We start from the raw sequence: 17,144 nt of genomic DNA on the forward strand, positions 1-17,144 counted from the left end.
AAACTGAAATGTATATTTTTTTGAAAGGCTTCCAGGTTTGCCAGTACAGGCTCTCTTGTTTCTGAGAGAAAAATTGATTTTCTACAAATGTTCAGCAGGATTTTTTTTATAATACTTCCCCCACCACCCCATCAGAAGAAGGAATTACTGATTTTCTTCATAACTCAGCAGACATTCTGGAAGTCTGAGAATACATGGTTTATATTTGCAACTTCTGACAAGCTGGGGAAAGGAAATAAGTATTCAATACCTGTCCCACACAGTATTGCCTGTCCAGATCAATAAATGCAACAGCAAGGGCAGCACTCTTGTGGAGAGCTGCAGTTAGAGTTGCCACCTGCTTTTTGGCAAGTCCCTACATTTACTGGCATAAAGCCCACTCTCTCTGAAATGCTCCAGCTGCTGCTGCTCCCTTCTATTTTAATAAGGTGTTTAAAAAGCTCCAGCTGTTCCTGAAGAAGCAGCTCAGAGGAGCAGATCAGTCTGACAGGCACGGCGTGAGCCAGGGTGGCCTCCCAGACACCCCATGGTGGCTCTGGTGATCAGTGCTGACACGCTGGATTTGGCAGCTCTGACGGAAGCAATCCACTGCCAGATGGGGGAAGAATGGAGAGAAGGGAAGGCAGAGGGATGCTCCACTGCAGATCCACCCTCAGCGGCACCCAGGAGGGCACAGGGAGGGTGAGAGGCACATCCAGCTCCTCCATCCCGTCTTTTGTCCATGGCAAACCCAGCAGAGGTCACCAGTTCCTCTGCCACTAGGGAAAAAGCACCCGTGGCCTCATTCCAACCCACAACAAATCACCTTTGTTCTCCCAATTAATTTCCCCTTCTGCTCAGTGTGTGGCACGTGTGGAATTAGCTCCAGAAAGGCAGAAATGTTATTTTAAAAAACTGTTTGAAACGTCCCAAAGAGGCATTGCAGCAGGATTTACCCAGCGTTCCTTCATCTCCATTCCCTCTCTAATTACCAACGAGCCTCCTTCTTCAATGCTCTTTTATGGAGCTCTTCTTTTCTTCCCTGTTGCTATTAGAAAGTTGCTGATGTGGGAAAAAAAAAAAAAAAAAAAGGAGGGAACGTGTCATGAGAAGAGTCATGGCAGACTGAGCTCACTTTGAAAAATCCCTATTCAAAATTGAAGTGGAAGCTTGGGTTTTGGGGTTTTTTTTCTTTTTTTGGGGGGTTTTTGTGCGGGGGGTTGGGTTGGGATTTTTTGGGGTTTTTTTGTTTGTTTGTTTGCTTGTTTGTTTGTTTTGTTTTGTTTTTTGGGGTTTTTGGGGTTTTTTTGTTGGTTTTTTGGTGGTTTTTTTTTTGTTGTTTTTTTTTGTTTTGTTTTGTTTTGTTTTGTTTTTTGTTTTTGGGGGTTTTTTTTGTTGTTTTTTGTCTTTTGTTTTTTTGGCATGAAACCCCAAAACCCCGGTGGACAGGGGTGAATGAATTCTCAGCAGAAGAACATTGACTCTGCCATTCTTTCCTGGCTTTGCTTGGAAAAACAGGAGCAGCATGAAGGGTGGAACATCATCCCTCTCGATCACTTGTTCTGTCAGGAGACACTGCAGGTACACAAGTACAACATAAATTTGATTTTCGCTGCAATCAGAAACTGTACTCATCCCGTGTTTGTCAAGACAAAGTTTGAAATTCTGGTGAATATAGGAAGGCAGGAGGCTGTTATCATGCAGAAGTGAGATATCAGTGTGATCTGTGGCTCTTCAGTGCATTCCCTGTCTCACCACCCCTGCAGTTATGGGGCTTTCACATTCCAAGCTGTCACCTGAGCTGGGAGCAGGAGGAGGAGGAGGAGGAGGAGATCAGCCACACACCCATCCATCCCACCCCTCTCGTGGTGCCAGCCCTCCAGAATAAAGGATTTATTCCCTCACACCCTTCTGATTCTGCCTCGTGGAAGTCAGTTGGTTTTGATTTGTGCTGGGATAATAAAACTCAAGAGGGTTTTTAATTTATTTTTTTTTTTCCAGAGGAACAGAAAGGTGATACAGGTTCTTGACTTGCTTGGAGAGAAGCTTGGAGCTGTCATTGCTGAAAGAAGCATTTTCTGCCTATTTCTGAGGGACAAAGTGGGCCAGAAATGCTGCTGCCAGTTTGGTCACTCACACAATCTCATTGCTGAGCTTCTGACTGATTTAACACTTAAATCACCAAATCTGCAGTAAGCAAAATCCCTTCTATTGTTGTTTTTATCCACAGTTGATTTTCAGCCTGGTCCTGGCTTGGAGCTCTGCTGTAAAGGATCCCATTCTGCTCAGTTTTAACACCAAGGGCAATTTGGCTGCAGTCTGACCCCAAAATGCAACACAGGGCACATCCACAGGGCTGCTTCCAGGGAAAGGTGTCTGAGAGTCACTGCCCCCAGCAAAGGAAGCTGGGCAAAGGGAGAAGCAAGCTGGAACCAGGAGGAGAGTGGCTGGGACAAACTGGAGGGTCGTGTCTTCGTTTGCTTGATCATGTAATTTGTAAAGCACGTCCCCAAAGCCCAAGGACAATGTGAGAGGTGTCACTTCACCCACAAAGGGTCACCCCTGGCACAGCCTGGAGGACAGCTCAGGGCTGGCACTGGCAGGAGCAGGGGTTTGGGACAGGGAGTGAATGGCACCACAACCACTCAGCCCAATTCCCACTTTGTCGCAGATTTTCCATCTTTTATGGAAAATCCTTTCCTTGGGATTTTCCCTCCTGAGAAGCTGAGAGGCCTCAGGAACAAAATGCAAACAATGGTTATCTGCTGCTGTGGAATGCAACAGGTGCAGCTGGGATTGGGCTCATGTGGTTGTTTCTAATTAATGGCCAATCACAGCCCAGCTGGCTCGGACAGGGAGCCGAGCCACAAACCTTTGTTATCATTCTTTCTTTTTCTATTCTTAGCCAGCCTTCTGATGAAACCTTTTCTTCTATTCTTTTAGTATAGTTTTAATATAATATATATCATAAAATAATAAATCAGCCTTGTGAAACATGGAGTCAGATCCTCCTCTCTTCCCTCACCCTCAGACCCCCGTGATCACCATCACACCCACTTCTCAGGAATTTGGGGGGGCACATTCCATATCCAACCTACAGCTGAGCTGAGCTGCTGAGCCTGGGAGCCACCCTGGCTCCTGCCCTCTGCTGGGGCCATCAGAGACCTGACTTCAGGGGAGCTGGGCACCTCATGGGCACCAGGAGCAGGGATCTGAGCACCAGGAGCAGATCTGAGCATCTCATGAGCACCAGGAGCAGATCTGAGCACCAGGAGCAGATCTGAGCATCTCATGAGCACCAGGAGCAGATCTCAGCACCAGGAGCAGGGATCTTAACACTTAATGAACAACATGAGCAGGGATCTGAGCACCAGGAGCAGATCTGAGCACCTCATGAACACCAGGATCAGGGATCTGAGCACCTAATGGGCACCAGGAGCAGATTTGAGCACCTCATGAGCACCAGCAGCAGGGATCTGAGCACCTAATGGGCACCAGGAGCAGATTGAGCATCAGGAGTAGGGATCTGAGCACCTAGTGAACACCAGGAGCAGATCTGAGCACCAGGACAGGGATCTGAGCACCAGGAGCAGATCTGAGCATCTCATGAGCATCAGGAGCAGATCTGAGCAGCTAATGAACAACATGAGCAGGGAACTGAGCACCAGGAACAGGAATCTGAGCACTTAATGAGCACCAGAAGCAGATCCAAGCACCTAATGGGCACCAGGAGCAGATCTGAGCACCAGGAGCAGGGATCTGAGCACCAGGAGCAGATCTGAGCATCCCATAAGCACCAGCAGCAGACTGAGCATCAGGAGTAGGGATCTGAGCACCTAGTGAGCACCAGGAGCAGATCTGAGCATCCCATGAGCACCAGGAGCAGGATCCGAGCAGGGATCAGCAGCGATCTCAGCTGCATTTCAATTCCAGAGCTCCCTGAGCACGGAGCTGCCTTCATTGCAGAGGGGACAGTGCCATCTACAGCCCCGACTCAGCCTGGCTGTGGAACAGTCTCCAAACGTGAGAGGATCGGTGCATTTCTGGATTTAGCCTCTGGATTTAGCTGACAGCACCTTCTGAGCCCTGCTGTGGGCTCTGGTGCCGAGCACACTGCCAGTAAACCATGGGCAGCACCAGCACAGCCACACAGCAATCCAGGAGGAGTCACACTATCCCAACCACTCCCCTCCGTGGCTTTGTGTCATTTTGGGGGCTGTTTGACAGGGCTCACAGAAAATGCCAGATCTTTATCCAAATCACTTCTATTTCCATCAGGTTTTGTATAGCTCTTGAACTCTGAGCGTTCTGTGAGTGATTATTGCAGATATTGGGGCTGCAAAACTTCCCAGTTACAAACACACACAGATCACAGCTGTTCTGAGAGAGGAAGGGAACGCAGAATCCACTTTGGTGGGCAAAATCCCCCAGCAAATGCAGAATTGATTCCAAACTCAAACAAACACTGGGCCTTTCTACAGCTAATTAATGACACAGTGCTGTGCTGTAAGCCATGGGCAGCACCAGCACAGCCACACAGCAATCCAGGAGGAGTCACACTATCCCAACCACTCCTCTCTATGGTTTTGTGTCATTTTGGGGGCTGTTTGACAGGGCTCATAGAGAATGCCAGATCTTTATCCAAATCACTTCTATTTCCATCAGGCATAACCCTAACCCTAAACCTAACCTGGGGTTAGGGATGGAACATTAACACAGGAAAAAGCTGTGGAGGCAGCCATGTTGTGGCAAACACTGAGGCTTTATTAATTATAGCTAATGAATGAAACAGTGCTGTCCTGGGTGCTTTTAAAGGCTGTACACACCTGTAATCCAGAGGAGAAAGGGGTGAGATTTGCTCTGTTCGTGTAACCTGGGAGTTTGGCTCTGTTTCGTTCCAGAATTCAAGGTTAGGTTGGGTCTGACCCCCGTGATCCCTTCAGAAGAGAATCAATTCCAGCAGCTACACCTGAGAAGTGGCAAAATCAAAGCAATGGCTAAAGGAAATTTGTGTGCTTTAAGTTTGCTCCTAAAAATCTGGACTAATTTCATTCTGAAGCTTCAGCTCTGTAATAGAAATGTAGCACCAGTCTGCTCAGGAAAAAAAAAAAAAAAGAAAAAACAAAAAATCCAACATATTTCTGCTCCTGAATCTATAGAAATATCTCATGTGTTAGCAAGGATTTTGACATTCAGGTGACAATTCTGTTCTAGGCAGTGGAGCACAGAGGGAATCAAATCAGATCACATCACCATAGGAGGAGGATTGAACATGGTAATGAGTAAGATGGGCTGGTGTTTAAATAGCAAGAGATATTTGGGTGAAGATTAAAGGATTTTTAGTCATGGGTCCAAATTCCACGGTTAAATAAAATTTCTGGTGACATTTGTATAACAATTCTGGGGAATTACATTGTGTGGGTTTAGTCTGTGATAAAGTTGAAGCTGCAGGATCTCCTCAAGGTACAAGAGCCATTTTTAGCATTAAAAAGTTGACCTGCTCGACCTCTTCTCAGTGGTTCTGGTCTTTGACCTTGGCATGCAGCATCCAAAGAATCACAGGATCAGCATCATCCTTGAGGATGGTCAGGCTGGAGTGCTCCAGGATCACAATCCCACTGGGATTTCTATGACTGAGCATCTGTGAGAGTTAAATTAAACCTGTCAGACCTCATGGCAGAGTTGTTCTTTGGAGCACACTGAGGGGCAGCTGACTGCCCCAGGTACTTTCTAATTTTCTATCTATTTCTTAAAAAATAACTTTTAAAAGTTTAAAAACTTTCTATTATTCTAAAGACAGAATTAGAGCAAACAAAGCTCTCTGTTTATCTCCCAACACCAATTTTTCTACTCAGGCTCAGTTAATGCATGCTAACCTTAGTGTAAACATTTTATTTTTTTTTTTTTCCTAGATAAGCTCCTTGAGGAAAACTTTCTGCTTGATTTTTGAGGAGTTGCTCAGCTGCAATCATGCAGAATTCCCAGGATTTCTATGACTGAGCATCTGTAAGAGTTTAAACCTGTCAGACCTCATGGCAGAGTTGTTCTTTGGAGCACACTGAGGGGCAGCTGACTTCCCCAGGTACTTTCTAGTTTTCTATCTATTTTTTAAAAAATAACTTTTAAAAGTTTAAAAACTTTCTTTCTATTATTCTAAAGACAGAATTAGAGCAAACAAAGCTCTCTGTTTATCTCCAAACAACATTTTTTCTACTCAGGCTCAGTTAATGCATGCTCACCTCAGTGTAAACATTTTATTTTTTTGTTTTCCTAGATAACCTCCCTCAGGAAAACTCCTGTTTTCTCCTTCAGGAAAACACTTTCTGCTTGATTTTTGAGGAGTTGCTCAGCTGTAATTGTGCAGAATTCTCAGGTGCAGAGGTGCCCTGCCTGCTGATGTCAGGCACTTTCATTTTGCCTTCATTTTCACTTTTTTCACTTTGCTTGGGCAAGGCCACTTGAAGGACACCTCTCTTCTTCTGCCATCCCATCCAGTGCATAAGAAACTGCAGAACTTCTGCAAAATGTCCCAGTCCCTTTGCTCAGCAAAGCTTCCTTGGGAAACACACGGATTTTGCTCTCAGGAGTGAGCCACTTGTTCCTGTGGGTTTTGAGAGGTTGCTGGAGGGGAGATATTTCCATCCTTTTCTGTAAATCAGTTAGGAAAAGACTAACTGGCCCTGATTCCTGCTCCTCCCTGGGCTGGGCACAGCCACAAAGGGGAAAAGAGGAGAATGAGCAGAAAAAAGAGGAGAATGAGCAGAAAAGAGGAGAATGAGCAGAAATCCCTGGCAGCCTCAGGGTCTGACCCCAGGGTTTCTGTCCCCACACAGGCTGCTGGTGTCAGATCAGCTTGAAGAGATTTCATTGATGCCTGACAACTTTTAACAGTCCAACACCTCCATCCTCCCTGTACAACTCTGCACTCATCTGCTACTGATGTTAAATAACCTTTTTTTTTTTTTCCAGGTTTAAAACATGGGGTTCCAATGGGCAAAAGTAGCAGGAAAAGCCAGTGAGGTGAGAATGTTTGGAGATTAAACATGGCTGAGAGAGATTTCAAATTCTAATCATGACTTTTTTCTCAAGTATTTGTTCTGCCCTATCAGCTAATACAGCAATGGTGCATGCATTAACATCCTGAAATTGAAACAGAGATCAAGGGTATAGGGTATAAATTGGTTTTGGAGCATAACATTAAATAATCAAACCACGCTGGAGCAGCCTCTGTGACAAGATGACTTACATTTTTGGTGCTGCTTTTTAAATGTGATTATGCATTTTAATTGTTTAACTTCAGCCTCTAGAGTAGTTTCAAAGATGTTTTAAAATAACTTATGGCATGAAAAGCCTCCTGGTTTTTAAATATGCCTCGGGTTCAATGAATTTGGTTTTAATTTTGTGTGATGTGTGAAGCAGTGACTTTGTTCAGTGCTTCCAAGGGGGTGGAGCAGGATTTTCTTAAACACTCTGGATTGACGAGGCTACAAATGTGTAAAGACAGTAGAAATTTCCATTCAGTTTGTTGTTTTGTTACTCTGGAAGAACACAGGGCTCCACAAATTTCATGTTTGGAAGAGCAAGAATCTTCAGGGGCAGGTTGGACAGGGCTTGGAGCACCCTGGGATAATGGGAGGTGTCGGGATGGGAAACCCATGGCAGGGTTGGGATGAGCTTTGAGGTCCCTTCAACCCAAACCATCCTGGGATTCTGTGACTCTGGGAAGAGCTCTGGGACATAAAGGGACTGTGGATAAACAGGAAAAGGTGATGGGGTTGTCTTCCCCACTCCTTCAGCCATTCACCTCATCCTGCCCTTCAGGAACCCAAGAGACAGGGAGCTGCTCCTCCTCAAAAGAAAACACTTCTGTAAGAGAAACAAGTGCAATCAGAAAGCTTCATTCCCTGGGAAATTCATATTCTGAGAGATGAAGGATTTGGTCTGAGGAGGAAAAGGTAAAACTGGAGGAGCTGTGCAGGTGGAGCACTTGGAGCTGGAGATGCTGGCAGGACCCGGCTGGGACGAGGCTGTTCCTGTGCCACAGGTGGCACTTGGGCCATTTGTGACCCCACATGTGACAGAAATGCTGCTCACAGAGGGGCTGCCCTGCTGGACAGGCTGTGCAGCACTGGGGCTGTCTGAGCTGAGCTCCAGGGGATTCAGGGGGCAGGATCAGATCCTTCCTCTGCACACAAAAGGGTCACAAATCACATTTGTCACATGCACACCTGCAGTTCTGGAGAAATTAACTCCATCACTTCTCCAGCTGTTAATTCCTCCAGGATTGAATCTCTCGAGCAAGGATTGCACATTGCACAGATCTGTAAGCTGCAGGTGTATGTATCTGTGTTTATATCTGTATCTAACTACAAGAACTTCATAAACAAAAATGTCAGCTTGTCGCTATAGGACACAAAAGAACACACGCTCACACCGTTCTCAAGGTGAAAGAGAAAAAAGGGGCCGTTTATTTTCTGACTCCAACATTTATAGTTTTCCAAAAGTGACAGTGGATTGGAGGGTGACAGTGGCACCTCTCCAATGCCACTGGTTAAACCAACAGTCCATCAACTCTCTCCTCCTCCATAAAGGAATGCAAAACAATGAGTTATTTACAGAAAGTGTGTGAGAAAATTCACTACAAGAATGTCAACATCAGAAGGCTTAGAAAATCTTAAAAACCCAGGGTGACATCAGCTCTGCAGCAAAACAATGTAAAAGAGCACTTCTATTATCACATGCACATTTTTCAGAGAGGCAACTCCTGGTAAACCTTTCTGATATCAGAATGTTTGTGAGAGGTAAAGTGTCTATTCTCATTCTTTATTTTCCTAATTTAATTTCATTAACTCTACATCAGAGTGAGGAAAAACTATCTCAGCAAGCAGTAGATCTTTTCAAAACAGCGAGGCTTAAAGCCCAGGAAGTGATTTGTGCACGCTCTTGATTTTCTGAACTGTAAACCATCCTCAGTGCAATCCCCAGAGCTCAGCAGCTCCTTACAGCCCCAGCCTCTGAGCCCCACGTTAAAGGTGCCCGAGTGATTCACTGAGCAGTGCTGCTCCTCGCAGTGCCTGTGCCACTAGAAGGCACTCTCTGCTAGAAAGTCAGGAAAAGAGAAGATTTTCATTAAATAATTCCGTGTGGACACCTCCAGGAAAAGTGCAGACTTCAGGTTTAATGTCAGAGAAATGCTGGACAGAGGCTCTGGCTGTGGTTACAGCTGCTTGCCAGCCAAATTATAGAATTGACATTATTTCCCTTTGGAGGGCAGTGCCAAATGTATTTACAGTGTGAGGGACTGAATTCCACGAGCTCTGAGCTCTGGAGGAAGGGCCAGTGAGTGACTCCAGCACTTGGCAGGATTTGGAGGACAGGCAGGTGACATCTACAATTCCACAGGAACCTCTGGCAACCCAATTCCCTGAGGATGATGCCTCAGGTTTATCTTTTTCTTTTATTTTTCAGATTCTGTGCTGCTTTAGTGTGTGGGTCTGGGTTCACATCAGGGGATGCTGAGCTCTGTGCACAGAGCAGGGACACAAAACAATTCCTGCTCCAGCTGGGCACCAAGGACAAATGATCCAAATCTCAGCCCAGGAGCACAAACCCCGTGGGCTGGAGAGAGAAAAACAAGGATGGGACTGCAGGGGCTAAAGCTGGAATGGGACAATGAACTGCAAGATGCAAATGGAGCAGAACTGATCCCAGGGAGAGACCCCGGGAGCGCTCGGGCATTTTGGGACCATTTGGGTTCACCTTGGGTTCATTTTGGGACCATTTGGCTTCACCTTGGGTTCATTTTGGGATCATTTTGGTTCATCTTGGGTTCATTTTGGGACCATTTTGGTTCATCTTGGGTGCATTTTGGGACCATTTTGGTTCATCTTGTGTTCGTTTTGGGACCATTTTGGTTCATCTTGGGTGCAGCCCTGCTGGGCTCTGGTGCTGCCCGAGGTGGATCCATTGAGGAGATCCTTTTAATAAATCCCTGCTTTATTCTGTAGCTCTGCCCAGCCTCTGTTCCAGCTCAGCCTTCACCAGGCATCAAGGAAGGGAACCAAGGGCACTTTCCTGGGGGTGTTAAGAGAGTCAGTTTAAAGGAGGACAGGAAACATCAGCTGGCACAAAGGCTCCCTGCCAAAACCAGAGTGGCAGGATGGAGTCCATCAATTCCTCCGTCCCACAGCAGGCAGTGATGTGGGGGGGATAGAATGTAAGAAAATAAAGGTAGTTTAGAAATTAATCTTACCCCTAAGGAGTTGCAGCTGGGCCAATTATCAAAGATTAGGGACAGGCCTGACTTTAACAGGCCACAGCTGTACCCAATGAGAAGAAGAGTGCAATAAAAGAGTGGGTGGCTGGTTGAGAAGGGAACTGGAGTCAGTGGCTGTTTTGTGAAGGAGTCAGTGCTCTGAGAGCTGCCCATGAGAAACACCAAGAAAAGCCAAAAGCATGAAACTTTTGTGATAAGGAGACAACAGCATGGAACCCCTGCAATGAGGTGAGAGCACAGTGACACCTGCCTGGCCCTGAGGGAGCTGGGCTCATCCTGTGGGAAGGGAGGCTCCCAAGCTGGCTCCTGCCTGGGGTGAGTGTCACAGGTCACTGTGTCACTGGCTCTCTCCAGCCTCATTTAGTGCCTGCACCAGATGCTGCTGGCTGAAAGCTGCAGTCTTATTTACTGTACATTGTCTTTAGGGCAGAGATTAAATGAAAAATCCTCTTAAGGATATCACAGCTCTGGATCATTTATCAGTAGGCAGAAGTGTTTAAAATATGCTTTTATTAGAATGCTGTTCCTCTGTGCAGAGTAACATTCCTGCCATAAAGACAGGAATTAGGAAACCAGAAGAGATGAAACAGCAATGTCAAATTTATTTGTGTTGCCCAGGTAAAAATACACAGGCCACACAGCTCCTGTGATATTTAACTTAGTTCTCAGGTCTTAATTCAAACCCAGCCCTGCTGTTAAAGATTGCCTGCACAGTCTGTGGCTGAAGACTTGCATTAGGTCACTCCTAATTTCTGTCACAGAAAAACACTGATTCTGTTTGCTGCTCCTAATGCAGATCTTTGAAAGGGCCTTGTCTTAGGTGGGAAATGCACGATGTGGCCAGGGCTGTGTGTTCTACTGCCATCTGTCAGAGCTGGGGCTGTTATCTCTGCTCATTGGGCAGTTTTTCTTTATCTCTCCCACACCAATCCTCCCTCCAGGAGATCTCTGCTGTCCATGGGCCATTAATTATTAATTACCTTCTGTCCATGGCCAGTGAGTGTCCCTACAGGACTGATCCAATTCCATCATCCCATGGGGAGATGCTCCGCCCAGGGGAGGAGCCAAGCATTCCTACCTGGGTACAATCTGAGGTTTGGGACAGCGCAGCAGCCTTTGCCCAGTGCATTGCCAGAGGAGCAGCTTCTGCTGCCCTGCATGGCCAGAGGGAGCCCAGGCCCATCTCCAGCAGCCCTGGAGCTGCAGAGGAAAACTCCCCCCTTGTGCAGGATCCCTGCTCCAGCAGAGCCACAGCTGGCACTGCAGGAGGGCTGAGCCCCCATGGGATGGGGCTGTGCCACCACCCTGGCACACAGGGGGACAGGGCCTGCTCTCACTCTGCCAGTGTTGTTTTGTATTACTGCATTTTTAATTTTTCCTAATAAAGAACTGTTATTCCTGCTCCTATATCTTTGCCTGAGAGCCCCTTAATTTCAAAATTATAACAATTTGGGGGGAGAGGTTTGCATTTTCCATTTCAGGGGAGGCTCCTGCCTTATTTAGCAGACACCTGTCTGTCCAAACCAAGACAAACAACTGCAGCTGAAGTGGGGCTCTGAAGGCTCACAGGGGAAGAGAAGCAGGGCTGGGAGAGGATGGCAATGCAAACCCAGAGTAGGTGCAGGGAAAAGCAGCTAAAATCAGGCAAGTGTTACATTTATGAGGGAAAAATATCCCAACTGAACAATGACTGGAATCTTTCCAGTGACTGCAAAAATACAGCTGCTTCTTAAAGCTGAAATGATTTTCCTGGAATTTATTCTGCCAGGATAAACTTGAGGAAAGCAGGGTTACTGCTGCTGTACAGGGTGCAGGCAAATTCAGCAATGGCCATGGAGGAACACAGCCAGATGAGAACTTATAACATTATACATCATATATATATATATATATATGAGAATGTACATGTATAAACATCATACAAAATTATTATCTACTTGAATATGCTTCCCTATATTCTAATTAATAATTAATTAGAATTAATTGTAATTTATTACTATTACTATTTCTAATTAATACTTTTCCTATATTCTGATTAGCTGCTAAAGGCCAGATCTGACAGGGCACGAATCATCACCTTTTTATTATACAGAGCACACCTGGATTTTTAGACTTTCCTGTGAGCAGCAGCTGTGCTGTCTTTTTATAACTCACAACTAAATATAATCTCCCATCTAATGATATATTTATGCTAGATTATGCTGTAACACACACGAGCTGGCTATTTGTTACCACATAACCGTTTATTAGATTTTTTTTCTTTTGAAATGACATTACAAAGGACCTAAGGCTGGTATTACAAGTATATATTGATACATTTCTCATGTTCACAAAATTCCCCCATTTTTATGAGCTTTTATTACAGTGAGTTTGGAAAAATGACCTGTCATATTGCCTTCACAGCACTCAAGTGCTAATTTGGTGGCATTTAAGGAGCAGCTCAAGTGTGGTGCAACTGCTGCCTGCCACTAGTGCTTGCTGAAATCTGCATTTGAAGCTGGAGGAGCATTGCAATGATTGTCAGGAATGGCTGACATTGGTCATTTTTCTTCACAAGTGACACAGTTCAGACTCTCCCAAACACACCTTCCATGGCCAAAATGTAATAAATACACACTCCAGGCCCAAAGATGTGGGCATGATTAGAAAAGCAAACAAAAACAATCAAATATTCTGAAGTTGCTATTCCGAGAGAAGCAAGGCTTTAAAAATCTACCTGGATTCTCTCATTTTTTGTTCACGTATCACTGCTTTGCTAGCAAACTCCAACAGGGCAGTGATTCCCACTGAAAACCCCACACAGACATTGCCACAACCCCTGCCCATCAATCCCAACCCCTTCAAGCCAGTTATGGATCAAAGGTAATGGCAGAGGACATGTTAGAAACCTTCAGTCCCACGGTGAGGTTGCTCTGTGAGCAGCTCCTTGCCTGCCCAGGTGTCACAGCTGGGGTGGCAGTGGCTGCTCAGGTGTCTCTCATGGTCCATCTGCATCTCCTTGATGCTCCAGGAACACCAGCAGTAGGGGAGATGGTTTTGGTGTTCAGTGCCTCGTTTCCTTTATTACATGGATGAAAGACAACACAATCCTCAACTAGTGAGTGCCTGATGCTCAGAGCTACAATTAATGCAATGAATTGAGTTTCAATCTTGTGCTTCACAAACTCACAAGGCAAGGTTCCCATTTGGAGGGAGTCACTAAATGCTGAGCTATCAAACATGAAACATCTACAAAAGTACAGGAAAGAGAAAAAAGTGACTCCACAAAAAAATACACCCAGGAGTTGAGATCCATAAGATCTGTGTTTTAATAACACAACCAAGTGATCCTCGTTACAAGAATTCAAAAAGTGAAATTACAGTACACAAAATCAAAATAGAAACTACCCTACCCCAACTATACAATGTACATTAGGAATGCAAGCTCTGTAACAATATAAAAATGCTTTCACACACTGGAGTTGCAAAAAGCCATTTTTTAATTCCAAGGATTTGTAGAAAAAAAAGAAAAAATAATCTTCCATGACTTGAGTTGTTGGCAACCTGTTGGGGAAAAATAGTAAGAAAAGAGATTACTGGGAATTAAAAGAATGATGCTCAGCAGAGATTTTCATTTGTGGGGTTCAGACTAATGGAAATGACACTGAGGGCAACAAAGCCAGTAATAATTTGTGTTTCTAACAAGGTAACACAAAAATAGACACCTTAACAAGCAAGAACATATCTGTTCCAAACACAGGCCCACTGTAATACAGGGGCAAGGGGGCAATCAGAAAGAATAAGAAGAATATATAATATAATAGAATATATAATACAATAGAGATTTACTGGCAGGTGAATTGCATTCCTCCAGGGAGCACTGCCCAGGGACATGGATTGCCTCATGCCTGGGTGCCCTCCCACACAGCCAGCACCTGCAGCTTGGCAGCTGGGAGAGAGTCACTGCTCCCTGCAAGCTCCCAGATGGCACTCAGGAGGAATTTGCAGCTGAGGGACTCCTCAGCAGCCCCCAGGGCTCCACCTGGGCAGTTGCTCCAAAGCCTGAGTGCCTTTTCCATGGGGAAATCCCTGCTGGTGACCACCCTGAGCCTGCCCTGGCCCAGCCTGGGACTGTTCCCTCTCCTCCTGCTGTTCCCTGGGAGCAGATCCCTAAACCCCCCAGCTGTCCCCTCCTGTCAGGAGTTGTGCAGAGCCAGGAGAGTCCCCCTGAGCCTCCTTTTCTCCAGGCTGAGCCCCCTCAGCAGCTCCTGGTGCTCCAATCCCCTCCCTGGCCATGCTCTCTTTCTCTTTATCACTCTCTCTCTCTCTCTCCAGCACAATCACCCAGAGCAGCCCCCAAACCAAGGAGCAGCTCCCTCTGTGTGTCCCAGCCAGCAATTCCAAAGGCCCAGGGGTCTGCTCCAAAGCCAGGATTTACTTTAGCCCTTGTTGGAAGCCGGGGTCTTGTTCTCCCCCTCGAGCTCCTCCACGCCCGCCTGCATCATGAGGTCGGCGATGTTGCGCTCCAGGTCATCGATGCGGCAGCTCATGTCATCGACTGCCCGGGGGTCAAGGGACAACAGGGACAGCTCAGGGACAGGGACAGCTCAGGGACAGGGACAGCAGCCTCAGCAGGCACCTCAGAGCCCCCCCCAGCCCAGCCCTGGGCACTGTCAGAGTCGGGCACAACCGTGCCAGGCTCTCAGCACACTCAGCGGGGCAATTCCTGATTCCCAAAATCCCATCTCAGCCTGCTCTCTTCAATCTGAGCCCATTCCCCTCCTCCTGTCACTCCAGGCTCCTATAAACAGTCCCATTTCACCTTTCCCTTCAGGCCACCATTAAACCACCCTGAAGTTTCACGTTTCCAGGTGAACAATCCCAGCTGTGCCAGCCTTTCCTCCAGCAGAGCTGCTCCATCCTCTGCTCACCCTGGAGCCTCCTCTGGTCCCTCCTTTCCCAGCCCCAAATGATAACATTCCCCTACAAGTGTCTAAAACTCCCTTGGTTTCATTGTTTTTATCCTTACAGCTTTGAGCAAACACTTATGGCTGCTTCAAATTTCTCTTACAAACCCCACTGGCCAACCAGATTTGGTGACACTTGTAATGCTGCCCCCATCTGAGTTTAGAAAAGGATATTTCTTCCAATTATTTGGTCAGACATGGTTTGAAACTTGTCCTGCATTTGCTGGAGCAATGTCTGCACCTAATAGAAAGGGATAAAAAAGAAATGGTTTGTTTCCTTCAGAGGCTTCAGGTTACCCGATCTCATGTAACAACTACATTGATCTTTCACTGCTAAACTCAAACCCCTGCAGTACAGTTATACCTAGAGGTAAAAGTTCTACTTAAATACATGTATAACAAGGTGTTACAGGAAACATTTGTAAAATCTAGAACCCAGCCACCTCCCCAACCAGGACCAAAGTCAGGACAGCACCTCCATGGCCCCGTTAATGTCCATGGCCCTGGTAATCTCCGTGGCCCCGTTAACGTCCATGGCCCTGGTAATGTCCGTGGCCCTGTTAACGTCCATGGCCCTGGTAATCGCCGTGGCCCTGTTAATGTCCATGGCCCTGGTAATCGCCGTGGCCCTGTTAATGTCCATGGCCCTGGTAATCGCCGTGGCCCTGTTAATGTCCATGGCCCTGTTAATGTCCGTGGCCCTGTTAATGTCCATGGCCCTGGTAATGTCCGTGGCCCTGTTAATGTCCATGGCCCTGGTAATCGCTGTGGCCCTGTTATTGTCCATGGCCCTGGTAATCGCCGTGGCCCTGTTATCGTCCATGGCCCTGGTAATCGCCGTGGCCCTGTTAATGTCCATGGCCCTAGTAATCTGCGTGGCCCTGTTAATGTCCATGGCCCTGTTAATGTCCATGGCCCTGGTAATGTCCGTGGCCCTGGTAATGTCCGTGGCCCTGTGACAGTCCGTGGCCCTGTTAATCTCCATGGCCCTGTGAACGTCCGTGGCCCTATGAACGTCCATGGCCCTGGTAATGTCCGTGGCCCTGTGAACGTCCGTGGCCCTGTTAACGTCCATGGCCCTGTTAACGTCCATGGCCCTGTTAACGTCCATGGCCCTGTTAACCTCCGTGGCCCTGTTAATGTCCGTGGCCCTGTGAACGTCCGTGGCCCCGTTAATCTCCATGGCCCTGTTAACCACAGGGGGATTCTGTGGCGTCACAGACCGGGTTGTGACGAGGGCCCCTTCTCCTTCCACCCCCTGCCACGCCCAGCGACACCTCCCGCGGAGCAGCTGCTCCCAGCCCCATCCAGAAGCGGGTTCTCCCTCCTTCCCCGGCTCTCCGCAGCCCGGCCCGGGCCTCACCACGGCCGTCAGGTCCTGGACGCTCTTGGGGTCGGTCTCGGCCATGGTGGCTCCGGCGGCGGCTCCACTTCCGGGCCGCGCCCCGCCGCTTCCGCCAGCTCTCGCGAGAGCGCCCGCCCCGCGGCATTGTGGGAAATGTAGTCCTGAGGCCAGCGCCGGTAGTCCACGGACCGGCCCAACAATTAAAGATTTTCGCTATTTCTACATTTCGGCTGAAAATTGTGCTGTTCTCTTATTAATTATCCTTCTGTCTTCTATTGGTTACTGCTGTATGAGCGTGGTGTTAAATCATTCTATGTAAAGAGCTTCTCTGCTCTAAGGATTATACATTTTTGTTTGAATGACTGCTGTTGTCTCTGTTTAACATGCACAATTTGGTTCCTGAAGTCCTCATTTCTTTACACGAAGAAAAATTAATAATTTATTTTAATAAATAATACATTCTTAAATTTATTATTTATTAATAAATTTTTTATTATTTAAAAATTATTATTTATTTTAAATAATAATTTATTAATTATTCATTTTATTACTTTTTGTTTTGCTTTTTATTACTTTTTTTTTTGTTTTACATCTTTTA

The 17,144-nt window shown here is 46.6% G+C and overlaps 1 protein-coding gene across 1 annotated transcript; it reads right to left on the reverse strand.

Annotated features, from left to right (window-relative positions):
• Positions 1–13,716: 13,716 nt before the first annotated feature.
• On the reverse strand, positions 13,717–16,676 carry HSBP1 (heat shock factor binding protein 1). The gene is made up of 4 exons (XM_054640715.2): positions 16,565–16,676; positions 15,376–15,442; positions 14,673–14,792; positions 13,717–13,798 (listed from the first exon to the last, which is right to left on the reverse strand). The coding sequence occupies exons 1-3, from the start codon at positions 16,607–16,609 to the stop codon at positions 14,674–14,676; spliced, it is 231 nt and encodes a 76-aa protein (XP_054496690.1). The 5' UTR covers positions 16,610–16,676; the 3' UTR covers positions 13,717–13,798; position 14,673.
• Between the last annotated feature and the right edge of the window lie 468 nt (positions 16,677–17,144).

This window comes from Agelaius phoeniceus, chromosome 12, assembly GCF_051311805.1.
Source record: "Agelaius phoeniceus isolate bAgePho1 chromosome 12, bAgePho1.hap1, whole genome shotgun sequence".
NCBI classification, from domain to species: Eukaryota; Metazoa; Chordata; class Aves; order Passeriformes; family Icteridae; genus Agelaius; species Agelaius phoeniceus.